Source organism: Eretmochelys imbricata, chromosome 6, assembly GCF_965152235.1.
Source record: "Eretmochelys imbricata isolate rEreImb1 chromosome 6, rEreImb1.hap1, whole genome shotgun sequence".
NCBI classification, from domain to species: Eukaryota; Metazoa; Chordata; order Testudines; family Cheloniidae; genus Eretmochelys; species Eretmochelys imbricata.
Genome location: NC_135577.1, coordinates 15,235,908 through 15,263,615, shown reverse-complemented (window position 1 = coordinate 15,263,615; position 27,708 = coordinate 15,235,908). Strand labels below are relative to the sequence as shown.

The following is a 27,708-nucleotide window of genomic DNA, read 5'->3' as shown; positions in this document are numbered from 1 at the left end:
GCTTAATTTACATAGGGAACCAGGTAGATAGCTGTGACATTTCTGCCTGTCTGGGCAGACTGGAAAACCCAATATCAGTGGGTGTCCATAACTCCCCATATAGGGTTAATACGCACATTTTACAATGATATTAATCACCAGTGTGTCATTAGCTTTCAGAAAGGATCTCACGGTATACACTCTTATAATACAATAATATTGTAGAAAATCAGTTGATTTAATAGATTATCACTTGAGGTTTGGTCCCCTGTCTTTATAGACCAGTAAACCTTTACAACATATTCTTTGAAAAGTAAAACCAAGACCAAGTTTGTGTCTCCTGTTGAGTATAGATGCTTGATAACTTTGTTTGCCTGACATGTAAAAATGGACCGTCATTGTTTTTCATTGTTTTGGCTGGTCAGAGAATCAAATACACATTCCTTTGTCTAAGCAGGCCTGTTTACCAACTTCTGATATGCCTGGCTTGAACACATTTTAGTCATCATTCCAGCATATGTCCATAACTGTTAATACCCACCACCTACATACATTGTGCAAGATTAATAACAATCAACAAGTTACTAGTTTTCAAACGATACGTCACAAAGCATATTTTGTACAAATGTTATTACAGTAGTATGAGGGGGTGTGAATACAGCAGTGACTAGTGTCCTGTCAGATTATATTAAACTGTTTTTTTAAAGATGCGTTACATTTTGTTCACTACAGAGCAAAATTAAGATTGTTTTGGTGCCCTAATGGTGCATCCATACTGATGTCTGGTGCTAAATTTCTTAAAGGACCTATTTTCAAAAGAATTAAAATTAATAAACTAATTAACGAACTTACTTGTAGTTTCTTGGAAAACTCATTCTGTGTTCAGAGAGTAAATGCTGTAATTTGGAGGAGGATGCACTGTATTTTTCGTGTGCAACAAAGTGGTTGAATCCCTGCCTTAAGTGCAAATCTCAACTCTATCTTAACTATGGAACTGTAATAACTTAAACTATCTACAAGTGGTCAGATGAATTTTGTGAAACACACAGAGAGTTACGTTAGGTAACCTAGACAGTTTATAAGTGGGCAGTAGTGGTCTTAATTAAGTCCTATGAAACGAAACAAAGCATTTAGTTCAGGTACTTAAAGTACACCATATAAGAAATTATTTATTTAACATAGAAATGGTTTTATAAAAACATAAACTCACTTCAAAGATTAGTCTTTAGACAGGCAAATTAATGAATATTAATATTTTTCACTTTCAAATTAAATCCCTTATTTTTCTTCGTCTAACCTTGCTAAAGCAAACAATGTCTTCGCTACAGGAACGTGCAGTCTAGCCAGTTTGGTGTTGAACGAGTAGTACTGTACCTTAAGTTTAAATGTCATTTTAATAGCTCATTACAATTATTTTAGGAATATCTTTAATTTTAATTCTTTGGCAATGCTTTGGCAAAAAAAATATACACTTGAGGCTGAGGACATTCTTTTGTAGAATGGTGTTGGTTTTAATGGTTTGCTTGTTTTTTTATTATTTCTTTGTTGTGGCTGCTTGCCTGCGGATGTGTTAGCTTAAAGGTGTGAGATGCAGTGATGTGGTTGTGAGTGCTGAAGGAAAGAGATGGGAGCTGAGGCAGAGAGTGAGTGAAATCCTGGCTTCATTGAAGTCAACAAAACTACCATTGACTTCAGCGCGGCCAGGATTTCACCCAGTGTCTCAGTTAAGTGAATAGAGTTATAGCTATTAAGGCCAGAAGGGACCATTAAATCATCTAGTCCAGCAGTTCTCAAACTGTGGGTTGGGACCCCAAAGTGGGTTGCAACCCCATTTTAATTGGGTTGCCAGGGCTGGCTTAGACTTGCCGGGGCCCGAGGCCAGAGCTGAAGCCTGAACCCTACTGCCCAGGGCCGAAACCCGAGAGCTTTAGCCCTGGATGGTGGGCTTAGGTTACAGGCCCCCTGCTGGGGCTGAAGCCTGTGAGCTTCAGCTTTGGCCTCTCCACCCGGGGCAGTGGGGTTTGGGCTTTGGCTGAGGCTTCAGTCCCTCCTCCTGGGGTCGTGTGGTATTTTTGTTGTCAGAACAAGATTGTGGTGCAATGAAGTCTGAGAACCCCTGATCTACTCTGACCTCATGTATAACATAAGCCACAGAATTTCATCCTCTTACCCCTTTATTGAGTCCAATAGGTTGTGTTTGCTAAAATATTTCTTCCAAAAAGGCACCCAGTCTGGATATGAAGACATCAAGAAATGGAGAATCCACCACTTCCCTCGGTAGTTTGTTCTAATGCATAATCACCCTTGCTGTTGGGGGTCTTTTTGTTTCTTTTTTTTAAAGTGTGCTTTATGTCTAATTTGAATTTGTCTGGCTTTAACTTCAAGCCATTGGTACTTATTGTGCTTTTCTCCACTAGATGACAGAGCCCGTTAGTACCCGCTATTTCCTCCCTATGAAGGTACCTATACACCATAATAAAGTCACCTCTTGATCTTAATTTTGATAAGCTTTAAAAAAATTGAGCTCCTTCAGTCTTTCACTGGCATTTTTTCCAGCCCTCAAATAATTTTTGTTGCTCCTCTCCAGTTTTACAACAGCCTTTTAAAAATGTTGACATCAGAATTCCAGTATCAGTCTCACCAATTTACATAGGTAAGCTGAGGAAGGCTGAAGAGGGGTGGATTGACATTTTTTACTCTTGTTGTCTTTGTTGGTTGCTCCATATTAAGTGGCAGGACAAGATCAGCAATGAGGATGTTCGTAGCTGAACCCAGCAACTGCTTCCATCAGCACCAGTTTGGTTTTGGAGGCTTTCCTTGACAGGCACACATTACTAGGATGGAAGATTAACAAACTACAAAACACGTTTACCAAGGAATGCTGCTACGTATTTGGTGGTCACATGGGTCCCAAAACCTTTGGTGGTGCAAGAAGAATGCCAATAATGGACATAGACTGAGAATCCAGCCAGACCATCATAAGGTCCTACCTGGAGATTGTTCCAGGTGGTGCTCGATCTACAAGGAGGGAGCATCCCTTTGGGATTTGCCATGATGATGATAATCCAATACTATTTCTAAAACAGATGCTGTATTAAAATTAACTTGCCCTGTTACACTCTTGGGTGTCAGGATCTAAGAAGTCACCATTTCTGGTTAGTTAAGGGGGTGTAATTTCACAAAGTGTAACACCAGTTACAGATTGCTGAGTGATAGTCGTCATACTTACTATTTTAAGCAAATACTCATCTTTTTGTTTTTTAGCTATGTGGGTAAATTAGAGACAACTCTCTTGGTTAGAGAAACACAATAATTCCTGTTGTAGCCCCAGAACTGATTTAAAAAATGACTGAGCAACACAAATGTATAAAACCACTGGAGACATTCCCATTGGTGTGAGTTCTTAGAACTACATTTAAATGCTCAGAAAACCACATGTTCAAAAAATGAATATATTACACTTAGCAGAACTTATTCTATTTGACTCTGTGTATTTAAAGTTATCTCTTAATGTACTTAATTCTTTTTTGGTTTGAAGGATTTATGTATGAATGTAATGAATTAAAACAGCAGAATAACTCATTGCAGTGTATGATTACATCATCAAAGAGCCTATTTTGTATGTTCAGAAAATAGAAATTTATAAGTAAAATTTGTCTCCAGAGAACAACATAGAAAATGTCTATTCTCTCTTTTCAGGGCACAATATCAGCATGAGCCGCATCATTCTCCTATTTACCAGCTCTGTCAAGCATTGATGGCTCCAAACAGTATATTAAAGACACTAAAGTAAGAAATTGTTCCTTACTTTTTAAAAATCTTTCTTGCGATTATCCCAGAAATTCTACAGCCATGTGGCTCTTCACCATTGCCGCTTAGGAATTTGTTTAAGAGTTCAGTCAATGGGGCAGATACTCAGCTGCTGGAAACTGTCCTAGCTCCATCCAGCTGAGTGTTTGCTGGAATATATGTGGGGTTGGCTGATATGACAGCCTAGTGGTTCAACAACATTTACCCTAATTCCCATAGTAACAGGTGAGCAGGAGAGACAGAGCTAAGCAGTGTGGCCAGCAGGGGTGTTAGCAGATTTGACCATTACTTTGGTGTATGCTCATTTATTAGGATTACTCTTCTGGGGCGGGGGAGGTTCGGTAATTCTATCAATGTACTGCTTCTGTTACTTGTGTTCTCATATGGAACTCTACTACTCTCTTCTGCAAGTCCCGTCCCAATGGAGCTATCCTGCAGGACCTAGGTTCCCCAGGGATGGGTTCCTCCAGCCCTAGAATGTGAACACACACACACACAACAGAATGCGTCTGAGAGGACTGGTTTAATCAGCACTCCCAAACTGCCACCCTTATATGCCCCAGGTTCAACACATCCCTATCCCCACTTTGTTCTGGTAGTAACCCACTTGATGAGCAAACCCCACAGGATTTTTGGAGGCTGCAGGCATGCTTTATGTGAAATATCACAATTATATACGAATGATGAATATGGGGTTTCCAGGGCATTCCCCCAAAGTATAGAGTGTCAAGGCACAAAGGGACAAGTTTAAAATATCAAAAGCAATTGCTTAAAGCCATATTTTGAGCTTCTCTTTGGCCAATATACTTGGGCTTAAAAAGGAGAAACATGCATGTAGCATTATTTAGTAAAAATACAAAAGATGGTCACTTGAGGTCTTACTAAAAAGAGTGTACATGCATCAAGATAACATTCAGTTCTATATATATATATATATATATATATATTAAAAAGTCATGGAGCAGATCCTCAAGGAATCCATTTTGATGCACTTGGAGAGGAAAGTGATCAGGAATAGTCAACATGGATTCACCAAGTGCAAGTCATGCCTGACTAACCTGATTGCCCTCTATGATGAGATGACTGGCTCTGTGGATATGGGGAAAGTGGTGGATGTGATATACCTTGACTTTAGGAAAGCTTTTGATGTGGTCTCCCACAGTATTCTTGCCAGCAAGTTAAAGAAGTATGGATTGGATGAATGGACTATAAGGTGGATAGAAAGCTGGCAAGATTGTCAGGCTCGACAGGTAGTGATCAATGGTTCGATGTCTAGTTTGCAGTCGGTATCAAGCAGAGTGCCCCAGGGGTCGGTCCTGAGGCTGGCTTTCTTCAATATTTTCATTAATGGTCTGGATGATGGGTTGGATTGCACGCTCAGCAAGTTCATGGATGACACTAAGCTGGGGGGAGAGGTAGATACTCTGGAGGGTGGGGATAGGGTCCAGAGTGACCTAGACAAAATAGAAGATTGGGCCAAAATAAATCTGATGAGGTTCAACAAGGACAAGTGCAGAGTCCTGCACTTAGGACAGAAGAATCTCATGCACTGCTACAGGCAGGGAACTGGGTGGCTAAGCAGCAGTTCAACAGAAAAGGTCCTGGGGATTACAGTGGATGAGAAGCTGGATATGAGTCAACAGTGTGGCCTTGTTGACAGGAAGGCTAATGACATAATGGGCTGCATAGTAGGAGCATTTCCAGCAGATACAGGAAAGTGATTATTCTCCTATTCTTGGCATTCCACATCTGGAGTATTGTGTCCAATTTTGGGCCCCTCACTACAGAAAGGATTAGGACAAATCGGAAAGAATCCAGTGGAGGGCAACGAAAATGATTAGGGGGCTGGGGCACATGACTTATGAGGAAAGGCTGAGGGAACTGGGCTTCTTTAGTCTGCAGAAGAGAAGAGTGAGGGGGGATTTGATAGCAGCCTTCAACTAACTACCTGAAGGGGCATTCCAAAGAGGATGGAGCTCAGTTGTTCTCACTAATTGGAAGAAGACAGAATAAGAAGCAATGGTCTCAAGTTTCAGGGGGGAGGTCTAGGTTGGATATTAGGAAACACGATTTCACGAGGAGGGTGGTGAAGCAGTGGAATGGGTTACTTAGGGAGGTGGTGGAATCTCCATCCTTAGAGGTTTCTAAGGCCCAGCTTGACAAAGCCCTGGCTGGGGTGATTTAGTTGGTGTTGGTCCTGCTTTGAGCAGAGGGTTGGACTGGATGACCTCCTGAGGTCTCTTCCAACCCTAATATTCTATGATTCTATGATTCTAACATAAAGAAAAATATAATCTCTGAAATTAAATCTCACAGCTTCTTCTTCTGAGTCCTGGTAACCCTAGGAGGGGGAGAATTGGTCTGTGGTGCTTCTCAGTCCTGCAGTTTCTTAAATGGGTTCAGCAACTCTGAGGTCCCACCCAGTGATAGCAGTCCTATATACCCTGATTGCAAGGATCACTGGTCAGGGCTACTCTCTGATTTTCTATTGGACACTCAACCCTGTCAGTGCTCAGAGAGAATGGCAACTGTGGATCTCCAGTAGGTGGTGTCGATATGTAACTAATCTCTCAGAAGCTTTCCTTAGTCAGTGGGATCTTATATTTCATTCATATCAAAGATTGTATTTCATTATTAGCCCGGACTCTCAATTGAAATTACCACATCTTTAAGGAATTTCTTCTAATATTCCAAAGTTATACCCTGATATTTCTTTCTCCTTCGTTCATACCTCTTCTATAGTGCAACAATAATTTAGAAAGAAAACAGACATAAATCCCTTAAAATTCCTAGTCCGAACATTCTTTGGTTATATCATCTTCCTTTTGGGGGTTATAGTAGAACATGAGGCATGACCTGGGAGGAATAAGACAGATTATTCATGTACAGAGAGATATATGTATCTGATTTCTGGGTTAGACAAATATAAAGCTTCTAATTCAGTGTGAACGACATACTGAAGGAACAAAACAAATGATCTATGGCGGTGGTTCTTTAGCAACCCACGGACCCCCATTTTGATTTACATTTTTTCACAGATTCCCAAGCCCTCCACTCAGCCCCAGGCCCCACAGGAGGCATGGGGAGGGAGTGGGAGGAGTTGAGGGAGCGAGGGGAGGAGTTGATAAGCGGGGCTGGCAGCCCTGGACATGATTCCACCCCCTCCCACAAATTTATCCGCTCCCTGCTCCTCCCCTCCCCACTCCTCCCATCCCTCCCAGTTCCTCCTGCACGTTACTGAACTGTTTCCTGGCATTTAGGAGGCACTGGGCGGGAGTGGGAGAAATTAATCAGTGGAGCCGGTGGACCCCCTGTGGTACCTTCATGGACCATAGTTTGAGTAACGCTGATCTATAGTATATTTTATTCATATGGGAGAGAAATGTTCATCTTGTGATTTGGAAGAAAATATGCAAATTGGACTTCTTTGGGAAATCAAGAGATTTGACCCATGTGTACATCCTTCTGTTTTCTGTGTTCAGAGCCAGTTATTTCTAGTTAGTTTAACTCCTATAGTTTCCCCACCCATCTCTGGATCTTGATTGACTCAGTCAATAATGGGCCTCTTTGTGTGATGGGAAAGCAGCATTTGGGGGCTCCTTTTAGCTAGGTTGTGAGGGAGAGAGAAGTTTTCTCCATATGTAAATAAGACGAGATTCTTGGCTAGGTGCTTGTAGCAGGTAGGTGGTCCCTCACGTGAAATAGGGACCAGCTCTCCTGTTCCAATCCAGGTGTGCCCTAGTTTGATGTAATGAGGAGGGCAGGACTTCCCCTAGAAGTTATCAATGAGAGTTCAGAATCCTGAGAGGGAGCCCAGAAGCAGAGCAGAACTGGGGTGTGAACTTCAGGGAGGGGGTGCCTCTGATGAAGGGAATGGGGAGCGTTCCCTGGTTGAACAGTGGAGCCGGAGCAGGCTGATGAAAGCTGAAGGCAGGAAGGCATTGCGGGGGTGGGGGGGGTCACCTACAAACTTCCCCAGGCCAGAGAGCCCTGGCTGGAAAGGGCTGAAGGTGGACAGCAGCAGAGGAAGAGATCTGCTGGCTCTCTGAGCTGGAGAGCTGCAAGTAGAGAGAGCTGAAGGCTGGGGAATGATGGTGTGGTGAGCCCACTGATGTCTCCAGGTGAGACCTGGAACCACACCTGGGAAAGAAACAGGGCAAAGAACCACTCCAGCTAGAGGGACTGGGATGAGGTGTGGTGAGAGATTCTAGACCTGTACTTGGTGTTCAAGTCTTGGAATGAATGGACTGTACTGTGCTGGGGGGATTTTGTTTTTTATGGTGGCAGGACCTCTGGTAATACATCAACTTTAAAGAAAGGCTGCTTACATACTCTGAGAGTTGTAGTGAGTTTGTTTGAGGATCTAAGAAGGAATCTGAGGTGTGGGACTAGCCAGATAGGAGGAGCTTCTTCTAACTAGAAAAAGGAAGCATTAATAGATTTTTGCTCCCTACATAAGCTGCCCAACCATTAAACTGTTTTCAAGTCGTGACAAAACTTATATAAACTGCTAACCCACTTGCGGAGGTAAGTGGCAGCTGGGCTGTAGTGTAACTTCACACTTAAAAAAATAAAAAGGCTCTTACATGGATTCCAAGACCTTAAAGGAAGGTGATAGCACTTGAATGGACTGTACTGCAAGAAACCAAGATCTTCAAAGTTAACATACAGCTGCTGAGCTCTGGTGCAGGGCTGGATTTATTTAGAATACAGGATAGCTTTGGTGTTGACCAAGCATGGTCAGTCATGTTTCAGATTTGTAAAATACGGGTGTGGGTTGAATTTTGGGTTCCCGGCTTTTAGGCAGAGAGGTGCAGTTTGTGCTCTGTTATTCACTAGCTCCCTCTGCCCCCAAGGGGCTCTTCCAGAATCTGGACAGTGCAAGAGCTTAGGGGTGCTCCAGTCGTTCCTTCACTTTACACCCCATCCCCCTGGCCACTGTCCCTGTGCTGGCATGTGGCGATGGAGGGATGGTGAAGGAACGACTATTGGGTAGAGCTGCCATCAGAGGCTTCTATATGGAGAGAATCCTCCTGTCACCGTGGAAGAGCAGTTTAGGATTGCTGTGCAATGATGGTCCATCAAGTATTATTGTCTTTCATCTTCTCACTTTTGACCTTCTAAGAAAACCTTCCTGACAGGGGGAAGTGTAATAACTTCCCTACAAAAAGGCATCATAAGATTTAAAGTCATAAATACCTCTCAATGAACTTGTAACACTGTTAGAACGCTGGCAGCTTGTTTTTATGCTGGAAGGTGTTAATGGTGCCAGAAGTCACAGAACAGGTTAAAGCTAATGGGTCTGCCAACCAGCCTTCGTTCAGGCTAAATAGGAGGACCACTTAAGTGTTCTTTTGTATAGTGATAGCATTAACAATAGGAAGCACTACCTGAAACAACTGGCCACATAGAATGGCAGATGAGAAGTTTAGCCATGCAGCCTGAGCGGTTTTTCTGAAGTCTGGTTGCAAATGCAGTGGCAGGGGATTTGTTTGGTGGCCACTGTGTCTGTGTGCATTAGAACCAGTAAGTGATATAAGCCATGAGAAAGCGATCAGACCATGAGAGAAGCAGTGGGGAGACTGAGCCTGAGAAGGAGCCCTGAGAGACAGAGCTCCTTGAGCACTGCAATAGCTGGAAAGGCAGGCTTGGGGATTTCTGAGCCCAGAAATTTTTTGAAAAGTGTGGTAAAATATTTCTTTCCTTTATGTCTGACAGATAAATCATCAGGCTGCCAACATTTAAATCTCCACTGAGCCCACTGTTATTCATAACGCAGCTGTTGTGCCTTTTGAGAAAATAAACAGTTCCTCCTTTTCCATCAATTGATCTTTAATCTGAAAAGGCATATGTTTAGCGAATACTGGCCCCTCCTCTTTTTGTTTATTCTGCTTAAAAAAAAGCAAATCTGCCCAAAATTTACGTTCGCCTCTGAAAATCTGTCTCTTGAAGTAGAATGTTCTGTAAGTGGGGGCTTTTTTGTTTTGTATTATTCTTTGATTTCTTCCAGCTCTGATATTATTCCTTTGACATTCAAGAGGTTATTTTAAAGTGCAGAACTACTGGTAATAATTTAGATTTGTGAAGATTTTAAAAATGGTGTGTGATATACCATTGTACAGTCCAGACTAATGAGCAGCTGTGTCGCCCCTGCCCTGCATCATTGGGTGCCTTATAATGCCTTGCTGAAGTAGCTCCCACCCGGGCCTTTCAAAATCAGCCTTCCAGACTGCAAGCCACACCCTGAGTGCCTGTGTGTAACTGCTGCCTGCCAGCCACTCTTGGGTTACACTCTGGCTCTCAACAACCTTTGTTATATTTCAGGATGACCCCAACACACCCCCGTTCCCCCCAAAAATGTATGTTCTGTGCTGCCCAATCCTCTTCTGGACAGTGCACGTTTATATAAAGTCTGTCATTTCTTTAATAGAAATAATATGCAAGTTTACTATTTCAAATAGTCCTTCAGACACTTCAGTTTAAACACATTGGATTAGATAAAAGAGTAAAACTAGTTTATTAACTACAAAGAGAGAGGTTTTAAGTGAGTACCAATTAATGAGGCATAAAGGTCACAAATGGTTACAGGAAAAATGAAGATAAAATATTTACTTATGCCAATTTAACAAGCAACATTAGATTGAAAGCAAGGATTCCCACCACATGCTTCAGCAGATGACTGACCAAATTCTTAGGTCAGAACCCCTCCACCAGTCCAATGCTGTTTCCATTGTCTTTCAGGTGCCATGAATTCAGTGGGCAGAGAGAGAGAGGTGTATCCTTAGGGTGTCTGCCACTCCTTTTAATAGTCCTGTCCCCACTTTGAGAAGCATTTCCAGTTGGGATTCGGGAGACAAAAAGTCTATGGTTTCAGAGTAGTGATAATCAAGGTGGGCCATTTCCAGCAGTTGACAAGAACGTCTGAGGAACAATGGAGGGTGGGGGTGGGAATAAACATGGGGAAATAGTTTTACTTTGTGTTATGACCCATCCACTCCCAGTCTCTATTCAAACCTAAGTTAATTGTATCCAGTTTGCAAGTTAATTCCAATTCAGCAGTCTCTTGGAGTCTGTTTTTGAAGTTTTTTTGTTGAAGAATTGCCAGTTTTAGATCTGTAAGTGAGCGACCAAAGAGATTGAAGTGTTCTCCAACTGGTTTTTGAATGTTATAATTCTTGACGTCTGATTTGTGTCCATTTATTCTTTTACATAGAGACTGTCCAGTTTGACCAATGTACATGGCAGAGCGGCATTGCTGGCACATGTTGGCATATATCACATTGGTAGATGTGCAGGTGAATAAGCCTCTGATAGCGTGGCTGATGTGATTAGGCCCTATTATGCGGTCCCCCGAATAGATACGTGGACACAGATGGCAACGGGCTATGTTGCAAGGATAGGTTCCTGGGTTAGCGGTTCTGTTGTGTGGTGTGTGGTCTATGGGGAAGGATGTGCCCTGCTGCTATTCCCTCATCTGTTTGACCCTCCTTTATCTCCCCTTCCTATTTGATGACTGTTTCGTGCCTGAATTCAAATTGCACAGAGCACACATTTGTTTGAGGTTGACCTGTTCGCCAACCATAGGGGGAGGATTTACACAGAACCCCAGAGGGCCCCTCTGATTTCATCTCTTCTCCAATCTCCTCCATCTCTGAGGCCCCCTCAATATACTCCTCCTTCATATCCTTTATTTTCTCTATTTTAATACAGAACACAGCTACCACAGAGTTTTGCTCACTCCAATTAAACCAGCTTCAGACTGTTTGCTTTACAGTGTTGAGATAGTTACTGTTCATCTGCTTGTTCTGGATGACTTCCAGTAATTCCCTTCTGGTTAATATTTAGATTACTCCTCAGGTGTGTAGGTTCTCAAATTCTGTTTCACTTCTGCCATTCTCTGTGCCTTTCATATCTTGTGTTCTTCTCCTTTTCATGGTTTTGTGACATTGCACTTCATATTCTTTATGAAAATATGAATGACAACTGGAATATGCTTTATGCGAAATGCCTCATGTAATGTGTCTTTAGAAAGGTGGTCATTTGCTGGATGTGATTATCCTATTTGCATGCCTGTATTATTTTTGTAGAGGAAGTTAGGAATATTGTCTGGTGTATATGTATTTTATATTCAAGGTTTTGGGTCACTCCCACTGCTTACACTTCAGGGTCTTCAATGAGAAAACCAGATGGGGCTTAATTGCCCATTAGCAGACAATAAAGCTTCACCTTCCTGTGAATCAGCCTATATCATATGAAAAAAAGGGGCCTTGGAGGAATGTGTGACCATATCACCTAATACGGTGATTCATTTTGAGTTATGGTACTTTTCCACGGGGGGTAGGCGGGAGAGGCTTGCCAGCAAACAAAGTCTTCCTGCCTTCTGCACAAAGTATTGAAGAGGGGAGCCCCTAGAGGCATGGGCACCAGTCCTGAGAACACACCTATTTACCATCTAAGATATCTGCTGCAAAAAAACAAAGTGAACATTAAGGAGGATTGGGCCCAGAGTGAATGCATTTCAGTCTGTGAAAAGATAATTAGAAGAGCTTGAGGGTGAGATATTACACGTAATGAGTTTCTTAGCGTATTAAGTTTAACTGGTGTGTTTTGTTTTATTTTGCTTAGTAAGTTTCTTTGTTCTGTCTGTTATTACTTAAAACCACTTAAATCCTACTTTTTATACTTAATAAAATCACTTTTGTTTATTAATAAACCCAAGGTAAGTAGTTGTTACCTGGAGGGGAGCCAAGCAGCTGTGCATATCTCTCTCTCATTGATTAAAAAGGGCTAACACTTATGAGCAGCTTATACAGAGTAAGATGGATTTATCTGGGGTTTAGATCCCATTGGGGCTGGGTATCTGAGTGCTGGAGACAGGTATCTTGCTGTGCTGTTTTCAGTTTAGAACTGCAGGTTTGGGGGTGTGGTCCAGACCCAGGGTCTGTGTTGCAGCAGGCTAGCATGTCTGGCCCCCCAAAAAAAGCAAAACCAGGGTTCTGGAGGCCCAGGCTGGCAGGGAAAACAGGCTCAGTGATCGTTTCAGTACATCAAGTGGCAGTCCTAAGGGGGTTTCTGTGACTGAACCCATCACAGGTTTCACCATTTGTTAAGATTTATTTCGGTTGTATATTATTAGTTTCTACCTCTGTAGTATCTTCTTCTGTGTCTCAGATTGGGATCTTACTGTCCCAAATGGCTGGAGTGGCACTTTCCCTTGTTTATAGTCTCTCATTGTATAATTCTGATTTTAAAAGTAAACCATAGATCCATCAGGAATTGCCAGTTTGTTTAGAAACTTCTCACATTCTGTCTAGACAAGGACCTAGCCATATTGTTCAATCTACTTTTCCTCTACAGACTGGATGACTATTTCACTGCACCTAAAGCTGAATGTAAAAACAGTGCCTACGTTCCAGATAGTACAAGAGGGACTGTCCACCCCTTCCATGGTTTATGCCACTACGACTACATCAAGTCAATACTCCAGTCCTCCCACTGGCTCCCCGTCATTTTCTGCTGCCACTTAAATGCCATGGTCTTAATCCTCCATGAAATTCCTGGGAGGAGCCAGGCCTGGGCCCAGAGAGACTTCCAGCCACTAGGAGTAGACACAGAAGCAGCCTCAGCAGGGAGTAATGGACAGTGATGTCATCAGACTACCTGCTGGAGGGTCTTGCTCTTGACACTGGCTATTTGTTGCAGCTCCTCCTTCCCTCTCCCTCACAGTCTCTTCACCTCAGTTTCCCTCCATTCTCCCTCATTCCTTCCCTCCCCTCCCTTGCCCTTCTTGTTACTTACTATTAAGCCAATCCCCACATAAGAAACCTCACCCAAAATTTAAAAAAAAAAAAGAAAAGAAAAATGTCCCTCCCACAGCAAAATAACAAAGTGACACAAACAATTGTGCCATTCACTCTGCTTGTGTGTTGTCTGTCATATTTAATTACACTGTAAACTCCTTGGGGAGGGACTTCGTACGGAAAGTCTGTACAGTGCCTATTATGATGGGTTTGGTCATAGAAACTCCCTTGAGACTGTCACTTTATGCACTGGAACACCACTGAGAATAACCCCCCCTGCCAGAATGGGCATCCCTCAACTCTGTCTTGCTGAGCTGGACACTCCAGTTTAACTCCAGCACAGACTCAGAGAATGGGCCACACCCCTCTGGAGTTTCTCAGACACTGAGATTCACTCAGCCCTAGGGTTTCTCAGTTAACAGGGACTTGTCCAGTGCTTGGTATACAGACTTTCTGGGAGTCTGAACCCCAGATAAATCAGTCTTACTCTGAATAAAGTTTATGCAGGGTACATTCATAAGAATCTGCCCTCTTTATCACTGAAAGATATGCACAGCTGTTTACCCCCCATCCCCCAGGTAACAATTCCTTACACTTGGTTTATTAATAAACAAGTGATTTTATTAAGTATAAAAAGGTAGGATTTAAGCAAATAAAACAGATTACCTGAAATAACATCGAGGGTGAGAAGTTATTATTGGTAACTAGTTTCTTAGTACATTACAGACAGAACAAAGTTACTAAGTAAAATAATACATGGCTAAGCTTAAAGTCCTTCTCAGGCCAAAGTTGTATTTTCTGACTTGGGTCCAGCAGTTCTCCTCCACCCCTGTAGTTACAATCCTTTTGTTTCCAGGTGCTTTCAGATATCTCTTTGGGGTGGGGAGGCCGTCTCTTAAGCCAGTTGAAGACCATCATTATTTACTTCCCCCACCTTATATAGAATTTTCCTAAGGCGGGAAACTTTTGTTTTGTTTGATCCTCATACCACTCCCTCCTGGAAAAGTAAAGTACCAGATTTAAGAAAAGCAGCATCACTTGCCCCATAACCTCAGCCATGCGGAACGCAATGCCATCCACAGCCTCAGAAACAACTCTGACATCATAATCAAAAAGGCTGACAAAGGAGGTGCTGTTGTCATCATGAATAGGTCGGAATATGAACAAGAGGCTGCTCGGCAGCTCTCCAACACGAGTTTCTACAAGCCATTACCCTATGATCCCACTGAGAGTTACCAAAAGCAACTACAGCATATGCTCAAGAAACTTCCTGAAAAAGCACAAGATCAAATCCGCACAGACACACCCCTGGAACCCCGACCTGGGATATTCTATCTACTACCCAAGATCCATAAACCTGGAACTCCTGGGCGCCCCATCATTTCAGGCATTGGCACCCTGACAGCAGGATTGTCTGGCTATGTAGACTCCCTCCTCAGGCCCTACGCTACCAGCACTCCCAGCTACCTTCGAGACACCACTGACTTCCTGAGGAAACTTCAATCCATCGGTGATCTTCCTGATAACACCATCCTGGCCACTATGGATGTAGAAGCCCTCTACACCAACATTCCACACAAAGATGGACTACAAGCCGTCAGGAACACTATCCCCGATAATGTCACGGCTAACCTGGTGGCTGAACTTTGTGACTTTGTCCTTACCCATAACTATTTCACATTTGGGGACAATGTATACCTTCAGATCAGCGGCACTGCTATGGGTACCCGCATGGCCCCACAGTATGCCAACATTTTTATGGCTGATTTAGAACAACGCTTCCTCAGCTCTCGTCCCCTAAAGCCCCTACTCTACTTGCGCTATATTGATGACATCTTCATCATCTGGACCCATGGAAAAGAAGCCCTTGAGGAATTCCACCATGATTTCAACAATTTCCATCCCACCATCAACCTCAGCCTGGTCCAGTCCACACAAGAGATCCACTTCCTGGACACTACAGTGCTAATAAACAATGGTCACATAAACACCACCCTATACCGGAAACCTACTGACCGCTATTCCTACCTGCATGCCTCCAGCTTTCACCCTGACCACACCACACGATCCATCGTCTACAGCCAAGCTCTGCGATACAACCGCATTTGCTCCAACCCCTCAGACAGAGACAAACACCTACAAGATCTCTGTCAAGCTTTCTTACAACTACAATACCCACCTGCGGAAGTAAAGAAACAGATTGATAGAGCCAGAAGAGTTCCCAGAAGTTACCTACTACAGGACAGGCCTAACAAAGAAAATAACAGAACGCCACTAGCCGTCACCTTCAGCACCCAACTAAAACCCCTCCAACGCATTAATAAGGATCTACAACCTATCCTAAAGGATGACCCAACACTCTCACAAATCTTGGGAGACAGGCCAGTCCTTGCCTACAGACAGCCCCGCAACCTGAAGCAAATACTCACCAACAACCACATACCACACAACAGAACCACTAACCCAGGAACTTATCCTTGCAACAAAGCCCGTTGCCAATTGTGCCCACATATCTATTCAGGGGACACCATCACAGGGCCTAATAACATCAGCCACACTATCAGAGGCTCGTTCACCTGCACATCCACCAATGTGATTTATGCCATCATGTGCCAGCAATACCCCTCTGCCATGTACATTGGTCAAACTGGACAGTCTCTACGTAAAAGAATAAATGGACACAAATCAGATGTCAAGAATTATAACATTCATAAACCAGTCGGAGAACACTTCAATCTCTCTGGTCACGCAATCACAGACATGAAGGTCGCTATCTTAAAACAAAAAAACTTCAAATCCAGACTCCAGCGAGAAACTGCTGAATTGGAATTCATTTGCAAATTGGATACTATTAATTTAGGCTTAAATAGAGACTGGGAGTGGCTAAGTCATTATGCAAGGTAGCCTATTTCCTCTTGTTTTTTCCTCCCCCCCTCCCCCAGATGTTCTGGTTTAACTTGGATTTAAACTTGGAGAGTGGTCAGTTTGGACGAGCTATTACCAGCAGGAGAGTGAGTCTGTGTGTGTATGGGGGTGGGTTTTTGGAGGGGGGTGAGGGAGTGAGAGAACCTGGATTTGTGCAGGAAATGGCCTAACTTCATTATCATGCACATTGTGTAAAGAGTTGTCACTTTGGATGGGCTATCACCAGCAGGAGAGTGAATTTGTGTGGGGGGGTGGAGGGTGAGAAAACCTGGATTTGTGCTGGAAATGGCCTAACCTGACGATTACTTTAGATAAGCTATTACCAGCAGGACAGTGGGGTGGGAGGAGATATTGTTTCATATTCTCTGTGTATATATAAAGTCTGCTGCAGTTTCCACGGTATGTATCTGATGAAGTGAGCTGTAGCTCACGAAAGCTCATGCTCAAATAAATTGGTTAGTCTCTAAGGTGCCACAAGTACTCCTTTTCTTTTTGCAGATTTAAGATGGATTCCAGTATCAGATGACATGGTCACATATCTCTATCAGACCCCAGCCCCATTTTTCCTGGGCTGACCCCTATGTACACAGGCAGGCTAGCAGGTAAACAAAGCTATTTACAACTCATTGTTTCTGTAGCACCCTTAATGGCTTCCACTTAATATGACTACATCAGTAATGCAAGTTTATACCTTATTTTCCTAAATTCAGACATAGAAATAATACATGCAACCAAATAGGAAAACCATATTCAGTAGATTACAACTTTTGTAATGATACCTGACATGGGACCTTTTGCATAAAGCATGTTCCAGTTATGTCATTCATATTGACAAGCATATTTTCATAAAGCATATGGAGTGCAACCTGTTCTTGGTTGCTCTACATGCACTACTGTAATACAGATAATAAGAACCTTGTGGCTATAGCTCCAGCAACATGAGAGATCAAATTTTGATCAATGAACTCCCTAGGATTAAACCTGAGAGCTGGAAACGAAGCACTCTCAGCAGTGCCGCTTCTATTCTGTGTCCAGGCCTAAAACCCCGCTGGGTATTGCCAACAGGCAGGTGACGGATGCAGTTATCCAGTAGCTTCTGGAATCAGTTGCGCAGGTGTGGGAGACTAGGTGATACCAGTTGGAATTGGTTGTTATGTTGTGCAGAAGCTCATGTTAAACAATGCAGATGAGTTAGAATTCAGACAGTGAATGTAGCAGAGCTCTGTCAGACTCCCTGGCTCTGCATGATCACTGAACTGCACTGGAGGTAGCTTGTAAGGCCGGCTGCATCAAGCAATGGATTTGTAAGTGCTGGCCAGAGTGCTGCATGCTCAAGAGTTTGGCGGGTTAGATTTCCCTCCTCAGTGGCAGTTGGTGACAAAAGTGGTTAGTAAGTGTTCTAAGTACTCTTACTGTCCTTCACCAGCCAACAAGCTTAAGGATCAGAGTCATAACTGGAGGCTTAAACTTCTAGTGTTTCTAGGATTCCTCTTTTGTGAGGGTGCAGAAGTCGGAGAAGGAGGGTGTCATGTTATTCCTGATGGACGCAGAGAAGAACAGTAAATATCAAAAACATTTTATAAAGAGCGGGTAGAGGTCTTCTTGTTTGCATATTGTCATAAAAATTGCAGACAGAAAGACTGTTCTCAGATCAGTCCAGTCTACAAATGATGATTTTTTTTTATTGTTTTGCATTTCATGGTACAAGCACACACTCTTGTATGATTACAGACTTTGGCTTTAACCAAAGTTAAAGAAGTGTGGCAAAATGCATACAACATATCACCTGGATCTAAGTATTTCCCAAACTTTCAAAAACAGTACTATTTTGAGTACATAGTTGCATTATCAGTCATATTTAGAAGATTTCTGCCACTTTTGGGGAAAATCAAGCATTGGTTTTTAATGACTTGTGGCCTTTGTGATTTTATAATTTTTTTCAGATCAGATAACCAATAATGTTGAATCATTAGAGAAAACCACACCACTTCCCACATCTACATCCACCCTGGCCATGACTGCCAGACATTTGCCTAATGTTGTAGCAAAGAAATTTTTCTAGCTGAGGAGTTAAACCTTAGTGCCCAAAATATGTCTGGGCTGGTAGACTAGTGAAAAGAAAGGGTTTTCAGTGCTGCTTCAAGTGTAAATCTGCATGTAAATGTAATCATGGAGCTGCTAATGCCTTTGCATACATTCCTGTCTCCCACTTAGTTGATGCTTGTTTTGGACTGTGTATGCATCTGCTGGGAAATAATCAAATCTATTTTGGGGTCATGTGATTTTGATGTATCCAATTCTCTTAACAGTACATCATAATAGGACACTAGCAAGCCATCCCAGTACAGAATTCCAGATGAAAACTATGAATGCTCTTGTAATTTTGATCGAACACAATTTTGCCCTTGAAATGTATGGCAAATTTCTAAAATATTGGAAATGGCACCTGACATTTCAAAAACACCTGGGTCGGTCCAACCTTCCCTCCCCCCACTCTATCCTCACGTCTAGGGAACCCTTTTTGAATTTTTGTTTTTCCTTCCAACAGCTCTTCAAATGTTTGTTTGGGTCTGGTCAGTAGTTAGATCTTTTGGAATTATTTTAACACACTTTAGTCAATCACAGTGGGTATCAATATGATGAGAAGCCTCATCAGTAGCTCAGGCACTGACATTCAAGACCTGATTGATAAATAACTCCTCCTTAAGAGCCTCAACCAAGAGGAAAAAAAAGGGAGGTCATGTTGGTTTAAAAAAAATGGGGACACTTCTGAAACTGAGAAACACAAGGGAATGAGAACAGCTCTATGCAAGAGAAAGGCCGGTCATGTAATTAAATTGCTAGATCAAAACTCAGACTCTGTGTGACCTTGGGGAAGTCATTCAATCTCGTGTGTCTCAATTTTCCATTTGAAAAATGAAAAATAATATTTCCTTTCCCTATATTTTGTCTTCCTGGTCTAATTTAGAATCCTCAGGGCAGGGACTGTGTCTATTGTTGCTCCTTCTTTTAGCACCAGTGTCCTGTTCTGACTCCAGCGTTACCCTTAGCCAAGGGGTGGCAGGTGTCCAGCACCTTTCAGATCAGAGGAGAAATCAGTGACATGGAGTCTGGGTAAACTCTAAGTGAAACTTGTTACATTTACTTACCTTTTTTGGAATGAGATGGTCACACAGCAAACAGGGCAGGTTCCTCTTTCAGAAATATCAGCCCAGCAACAAATTACAAAGGAAAAACTCTGCTTCAAGAATGGACTCTTGTCAGAGTCCAAGGCAAGAACATACTCTCTCACTGCTGCCTCCTTCCCAAAGCTTATTTCTGTCACTATTCCTCATTTTGGGGGGGTATAACAAGGCATGATTCACCCCTGCAGCACCTCCTGCTGGTTGTCCTTGGGAATTAGCTCTATCCAGCTCCAGAGCACCCTCTGCCAGCCAGTGTCACTTGTTACTGGACCCCAAGTCCCTCCTCAACCCCAGTTCCCCCTTTCTCTGGGGTGCTACCCCTGGCAGTACCCCACAATCTTAAGGTCTCTCCTCCCAGGGGAACCCCCACCCACCTAGTCTCAGTCTTGGCTACTGCCAGTCACCATCTAGCCCCTACACACTGGGGCAGACTGCAGTGTATAAGCCAATCATCACAGGCAAGGGCAGTTTGGATCTACTGCCTCCACCTACCCCCAGGCTGCACCCCTGCAACCTCACCCCTGCAACCTTAAGAAAGGCCTAATAGGTACTGAGGGAGAAGCCAGGACCCCACTACTGCCACCTGTGGGGGTCCTTCCTTCCTTCCTGGCTGCCAGGGTTGCTAGAGCTACTGCTGCTGCGTTTGTCCTGGGGAGCTCCTGGAGCAGGAAGACGACCGAGAGGACCATTGGCTGCTGGGGGAGCGCACAGAGACTTGGGAGACCACTGTGGAGGGGGCCATTAAGGCCTGAATGATTATCGAACTGTGCTTTTGTGGTGGGGTTCTGACTGTGTTTGTGGGGATGTAGGGGGTGTGGCATGGAGCCTGCCCCCTGGTCCATCTGTGTCCCTCCCCCAACCCCCCCCCCCCACTGCCCCCTCCACCACCCGCACCATCCACTCACCATCTGCCTCAAGCTCCTGCCTCCAGGACTTAAGCTGCTTGCTTGGCCTGCCACACCCATTTCCACCCTTTGGGCCTGCAGCAGCAGCCAGCCAACATTGACTTTTCGCAAGCGCATGTGGGTGCACGTAACCCCCTTTTTTTGGACTGCCCCCCCCTCCGATTACAGCCCTTTGCCACTCCCCCCCACCTTCTTTGCCTAAGTCCCTTGTGAGCCTAGTTTGTTTGCCTGCCCTGCCCTTTTCCCTCTGCGGTTTGGTTTGGTTCCCCTGCCCCACCCCCAGTCTGGTTGCTCCCTTTCCTTTGTGGCCCCCTTACCCTGATTGCCCCCCCCCCCCGTTTTGGTTGATCACTGCACCCCCCTGATGTTGTTGCAACCTTCCCTCCCCTAGTTCAGCTAGAGAAGCCGGACTTCCATTCTATGTCGGCGACTGACCCCCACCCCCCCAAGTCCTTAATAGCCCCTATCTGCCCCCCACCCATTTTGGCACCCTCCTTCCCTGCCCGCAGCCTAGCGGGGAGGAGTGGTTGACCTGCTTCCCCTTTCCCCCCGTTTCTCTTTTTTTCGCCTCCCTCACAGCTCATCATGGCGGGAGACATGACGGGTGGGATCCATGGGGCAGACCCCGCAATTCCCCCCCTGCAATTCCCCTCCCAGCCTCTACTTTAACCACCGCTGCCGAACCACCTGCTATTGGCCCCGCTGGGGCACTGGCAGCGGTGAGCAATGGGGTGACCTGTGCTGCTGCCACATCCCTCACCCCCTCCGATTCTGGGGGAGCTCCCCCAGCTGGCGGGAGGGGCCGGGGCAAAAAGAAGGGAAAGAGCCTCGCTAAAAAGACTAGGCCCTCCATGGCAGGGGCTTCCCCCATTGCCGTGGCCCCGCCATTGGCTGCGGCGTCGCTCCCCGCTGTTCCCTCCACCAGCACCGCGGGCACCCCCCCCTCCGGCCCCTAGAGCGTATGCCCAGGTGGCGGCGGCCCCCCCGCCAACCACTACATCCTCTCTCCCAGCCACTGCCGCTGTTACCATCCTTAGCGGCCGGGGCCCCTTCCCCACCTTGACCAGGAAGCACGGCGTCCGTTGCCTCCTGGTGCCCGCCTCGCCCCACGTGGAGACCTACGTGTGGGCGTTGGCGAGGGTGGTGGGGCCCACGGCCATTGTGGCGGCCTCCAAAATGTATGGCAAGGTTGTCTTCTTCCTTGCCTCAGAGGCCGCCATCCAGGAGACGGTGGAGAAGGGTCTGGCGGTGGGGGGTGGTGTTCGTCCCCCTGGAGCTGCTGGAGGACCTGGGTGCCCGTGTAGTCCTGACCTCCATTCCTCCTCTCCTCCCCAATGCTGCCCACCCTCTCTGTCCTGGGGAAACCAATCTCTGTTATCAGCCCTCTCCCGCTGGGCTGCAAAGACCCTGCCCTCCGTCACGTCCTCCTGTTCAGCTGGCAGGTGCAGCTTCAACTGCTGCCCGCGGCGCATGTCGGAGAGGCGCTCGAGGGGTCTTTCCTGGTCCCCTACCAGGGGGGCCCGTTACCGGGTGCATTATTCCACGAAGAAGGCACGGTGCTACCTCTGCCGGGCGATGGGATACGTCCGGAGGGACTGCCCCTTGGCCCGGCACGGAGGAACGCCCGGGACCCCCAAGTCCCGGCAGGGTGCCGGCCCCGTCATCGCCGGCGCCCCTGGCTGCCCGGCACCCAGAGCCGCCCCTCCTCCTTCTCAGCCCACCACTGGTCCCGCTCGGGCCCAAGGGGTACTTCCCCCAGTGTGCCCAGATGAGTGGGAGAGCCCCGCCTCTGCTGCATGCACTCTGGCTGGGCCCGTAGAGGAGGGTGCGGTGGGGATAACGCTGGGTGTGGGAGAGGGCCCGCCCCAGGGGGAATCTGCCCCCCCCCCATGCTGCCCCGCTGTTGCCTTCCCGAGTCATCATCCCTGCCCTCAGACCCAACCCGTTACTCAGCCCGCAGACGATGCCATGGAGGGCTGGACCCCAGTACATGGAAAGCGTGGCAAGTGGAAGGCTCAAGCTCCGCTCCTGCCATCCAATGCAGAGGCCCCTGGAAAACCAGGAAGGGGGGCACCGCTGCCGAGCCTTCCGCCCTGCCCACGGCCACGTTCCATCCACCGGTGCCGGCTGGGGAAGACGTGGCAGCACCGGAGAGCAGCGCCTCCCCTCCCTCGTGGTCCCTCCCAATGGAGACCTCCGCTAGAGCCCCTCCTGCTCCCTTAACATCTGAAGCCCCTGCAAGCCCCGAAGCGAGCGTCACTCCGGGCGCTGGTGGGGAGGGCCCCGGGGTGGTGAGAGGTGATTGAGGCCCTGGGTCTGACCCTGGTCACCCAGGGGTAGGATGACCCTCTGCTAGCGGGCCTTGACCTGAGCGACCTCACCCCAGCCCCCCCTCCCCATAACCACTGCTTCCGCTCCCGCCTCCGAGGGTCTCCTGGACTCTTCGACCTGCCCCGTCGCAGGTGGTACTCTGCTGACGGCCGCCGAGTCTGCTGAGGCGACAGCCAGTGCCTCGCGGCCAGGACCCGAGTTACCAGGGGTATCCCCCGTTGGCGTGGGGCAACCGACTTCCTTCCCGGGCTGGGGCCCCACTGAAAATTGTCCACCTCCTGATGTCGTGGCTGTCACACCTGCCATTGAGCCTGGCATCACTGGGGACCCCCTCCCCGTCCCTCAGGCCCCTGAGCCAGACCGAGGGGAGCCACCTCCTGGCGACCCAGTTCCTGGAGCCCAGGATCCCACCTCTGTCCCTCTTCCCACCCCTACTCCTGACCCCTGCCCTACCCCTACTCCTGACCCTGTCCCTATCCCCTCCACCTCCCGCGATGCCATTGCTGCCCCTGGGGCCGTCTCTTTCCCTTTCCCGGAGGGTGACCCCCAGGAAGCGGCCTTTGTGTTTCCATGTCCCGACTCACTAGGGGCTGCAATCTTCCCTCCACCGCCCTGCATTGAGCCGGGGTCTGAGGCAGACCACATGCCACCGGCCCATCAGGCGCCACATTGAGGGTCCGCCCCTTGCCTGCCCGTCTTGGTGGGCCACGGGGCTGTGCCAGGGGCCCCACCGGAGGACGACCGGGGGCCAATGATCCCACCCCCCAATAGGCTGCGAGAGGAGCTGTGGGAGTTTCTAGAAGATGTCTGTGGCTCCCGCAATAAGGTGCAGCTTGCTGTCCAGCGATGGGGGGATTTTCACAAAATCCTCCGGGCCGTGAGGGCCCTTATGGGGGAGGGTAAAAGGACCGGGAAGCAGGGCGCCGCGGCTTACCACCAGGTCCGCAGCTTCCATGACTCCTTGCTCACCTACGGGGTAGGTCACAGTTTGCTGCACAGCCCAATGTGGGCCGTGAGCATCCCTGACGGCGAGGATCACCCCCAGCCCTCCTCATGACACCTATCACCTTTGCAACATTGAACACCTGGGGCTGTAGGATGGGTCTCCACAGGTGCCAGGTGCTCTCCTTCCTTCGGGAGGGGGGTACTCTGTGGTTTTCCTGCGGGAGACCCATACAGATCCGGCAGTCGAGGACAGCTGGCGGCTGGAGTAGGGGGGACAGGATCTACTTTAGCCATCTCGCAATTTGTATGGCTGGAGTGGCGACCCTTTTCTCCCCCGACCTACGGCCCAAGGTGCTGGGAGTCGCCGAGGCTGTGTCGGGCCGTCTGCTGCGCCTCCGGGTCCGCATGGAGGGGCTTGTGGTCAACCTCGTTAACGTCTATGCCCCGACATCGGGCAAGGAGCGGCTGTCTTTTTATCATCAGGCATCTGCCTTCCTCGGCTCCTTGTATCCTCGTGAGTGCCTGGTCCTGGGCGGGGACTTTAACGCCACCCTCGAGGATCAGGACCACTCAGGGTCCGAGCAGTGCCCAGCCGCTGCGGACGTCCTCCAGGAGATTGTCGAACATCACTCCCTGGTGGATGTCTGGCGCGACCACCACCCGGACGATATCTCGACGTCCACCTATGTCCGAGTGGAGGCCCATCGGTCGTGCCACTCCCGGTTGGACCGCATCAACTTGTCACGCTTCCACCTTTCACAGGCCCACTCCTCCAACATCCGGCCGGCCCCTTTTTCAGATCACCATCTGGCTACCGTGACAGCCTCTCTCTCTCAGGGGCCAGCCTATTGGCATTTTAACAACAGCTTGCTGGAGGATGTGGGCTTTGTGGCGCCCTTCCGGGAGTTCTGGCTGGCCTGGCGAGGGCAGCGGCGTGCCTTTCCCTCGGCGCGGCAGTGGTGGGACCTGGGGAAGGTGCGCACTTGGCTCTTCTGCCGTGACTACACTCGGGGCGCCAGCCGTTGGAGGGATGTGGTGATAGAGCAGTTGGAATGGGAGGTCTTGGAGCTAGAGAGGTGTCTGGCCGCCAGCCCTGAGGTCCATCCCTTTGCGAAACATTCCAGGAGAAGCGGGAGGAGCTCCGGGCCCTCGACAACCATTGGGCCCGGGGTGCTTTTGTTCGATCCCGCATCCGCCTCCTTTGGGAGATTGATCGCGGCTCCCACTTCTTCTACGCCCTGGAGAAAAAGAGCGGGTCCAAGAAGCACATCACTTGCCTTCTGGCAGAGGACGGCACCCCCCTCATGGATCCGACAGAGATGTGAGAGAGGGCCAGGACCTTCTACACAAACCTTTTCTCCCTGGATCCGACCGATCCTACCGCCCGCCCGCTTCCCGGAAACCAATAGGTCCAGAGGGTGTCTGTCCTTTTTTATCCCCATTGCAGTCCTCCTTTCCCTTCATGTGTCCTCTGCCCACTTTGGGGTATCTTTCTCCTCCACTTCTCACTTGTCTTCCGTCCTTTCTTCCCTTTAAATCTTGTGGAGCTCTTCTTTGTTGCTTCATCAAGAACACCCTCTCCCCACCTCCCCTGGCTAGGGCTTATCTCAATAGTTTCCCACGTACACCCATGAGGTTTTTTTTCTTTCCCTGTTCAACATTGTGAGTGCCTCTCTTCCTCCCTCCAAAATATCTCAGGGGTTCTATGAAACCTTACTGAACCTGGGGGCCCCACAGGGAGTGGGTGCTTCTCTCGCTCATATAAATTCAGGGCTCTTTTTCTCTCCCAAACCTTTGGATTCCCCTCCCCATTCAGTGGAGTGACCATATTTTCAATACAAATGTAGTGATGAAAAAGGCCGAGGAGGTGACAGTTCCGGTGGCTGGGATGTCTCTACATGTGTGCAAGATTTGGCAGCTGTCAGGGATTCAGAGGTCTCCCTGTGAGCCCTGGAGGGAAGGAGGAGTGGCAGTATGTGACAGACATGCTGGGTGCTGGTCACTGAGATGCACATGGTCATAGCCAGGCTGCTGCCACAGTTCCACACTCTTGTGGGCTGGCAGCTCCCCCAGGAGCCCAAACTCTGCAGGGAGGAACTCGGAATCCAGTAGAAAATTTCTGTTGTAATAACCCCACTGGTTTTTGGAACAGGCCCTGCCAACAGGGTAACATGGTTGCCCTCCTCTCAGGGGCTCTTCTTCTCCAAACTTTGGGGATCCCCCTTGTTGTGGAGCTTTTCTCCTCTTTGTCTTCCATTTCCCCCAACCCCACCCTTTGGTCCCTGGTGTCAGTGGAAGGTGAATATGATGCAGTCAGTGCTGGGCCTCGCAGGTGCCTCCCCTCCCCAGGCCTGAGGGTCAGAGCTGGGGGCAGAGACAGGAGATGGCTGCTTCCTGCAGGCAAGCAGCAGAGCCAGTGCCCGGCCCAGCTGCCTGGGGAGGGGGCTGCTCCTACAGGCTCCCTGTCGCAATGGGGCTGCTCCGATTAGGTCGCACCATCCCAGGGCTGATCAGTGCCAAATCCAATCTGATTGGCTGAGAGCTGGGTAGGTGGGATTTGGCATGTCCCGGTGGCTGCCCTTTAAATTCTGGTTGGTCAGTGGAAAGGGTGAGGGGCGGTGCTTAGTGAGGAAGTCTCACCCCAAACCTTATTCCTTATTGGTCAATGGCAGAGATTTAAGGATTGGGGTGTCTGGTCCATTCACAGTGCTGACTGGTAAAGAGTGAAGTGCAAGGGGTGGGGCTTAGGCAGGAAGTTCCCCCCCACACTGGTTCCTCATTGGCATAGGGTGGGGTTGGGACAGGCGGTGGAGCAGGGCTTCTACTTCATTCTTCACGTGGATTGGTCAGGGAGGGGGCTGGTGGGCGGGGCCACCTGTCAGAACAGCTGTGACGAGCCCCCTTCACACTGTGATCCCCCTTCTCTGTGTTTCTCTCTCCTGCAGCTTGTGGAGTTGTCGTCTCACAGCCGCTGGCTGTGGGGATCTTGCAGATGTTCTCAGAACCAGCCAGAGCCTGACCGACCTGTACCTGTATAATTCTGTGGAAGAGGCCGGAGTGCGGCTGCTGTGTGGGGGACTGAAACACCCGAACTGCAAACTGCAGACCCTGGAGTAAGTAACATTTGGCCTCCTCTGTATATTTGTAGGTGTCCTGTGTGTAAAGTGCTTGACACAGTGAGAAATAGTTGAGGGGAGAAGATTTTTCTCTCTCCGTTCCACTCTCATGTTTCTCGGGGACTGAGAAGTTACCCCATTACCCCCTGCATACTACCCCCCTGTAGTAGCTGTCTGTCAGCTCCCTGGCACCACCAGCCCTTCACTCACCCAAGCACTCTACTCTGGGCTTCTGCCAGCCCCAACTTTGCCTTGCAGGGTGACAAGAGGGGCACTGAATCCCCAAATCCTTTTCCTGTGATACCCAGCCCCTGACTCTGGCTACTCACAGACGTACCAGATCCCCTGCACCCAAAGATGCTGTGTACCCCAGTTTACCAGAGTTATCTTAAACCGCTGCTCTTGTAAGCCACAGAAAACTCGTGAACACTTACAATAAGACAAAAGTAGGTTTATTAAAGAAAGAAAGAATAAAGATTAATGCAGGAATGAGAGAAGGTGATGGAAACAACTGGTTGTAATGCAAAACAAAATCCTAAAGCGTGAACCTGAGTCTACACTTGTCAATAGCTACCTCTCCTATCTAATGAACTAGGTTTTCCCCACAAAGTTTAGTCAGTTGCAGAACTAGCTGGTTTCATAAGGACCAGGACCCAAATATTCAGGACAGTCCCCTGAACTTCTCAAAGGTTTTACTCAGTGAATACAGAGT

At 47.5% G+C, this 27,708-nt stretch overlaps 1 protein-coding gene across 2 annotated transcripts in view; it reads left to right on the top strand.

Annotated features, from left to right (window-relative positions):
- LOC144267148 (NACHT, LRR and PYD domains-containing protein 12-like) overlaps window positions 1–27,708 on the top strand; it is a 355,964-nt gene that overhangs the window by 83,796 nt on the left and 244,460 nt on the right. For both annotated transcript variants that reach the window (XM_077820865.1, XM_077820864.1), the window contains 2 exons: window positions 3,679–3,768; window positions 26,826–26,993. In XM_077820865.1, the coding sequence (XP_077676991.1) occupies window positions 3,679–3,768; window positions 26,826–26,993 (258 nt within the window). The remainder of the gene's footprint in view (window positions 1–3,678; window positions 3,769–26,825; window positions 26,994–27,708) is intronic.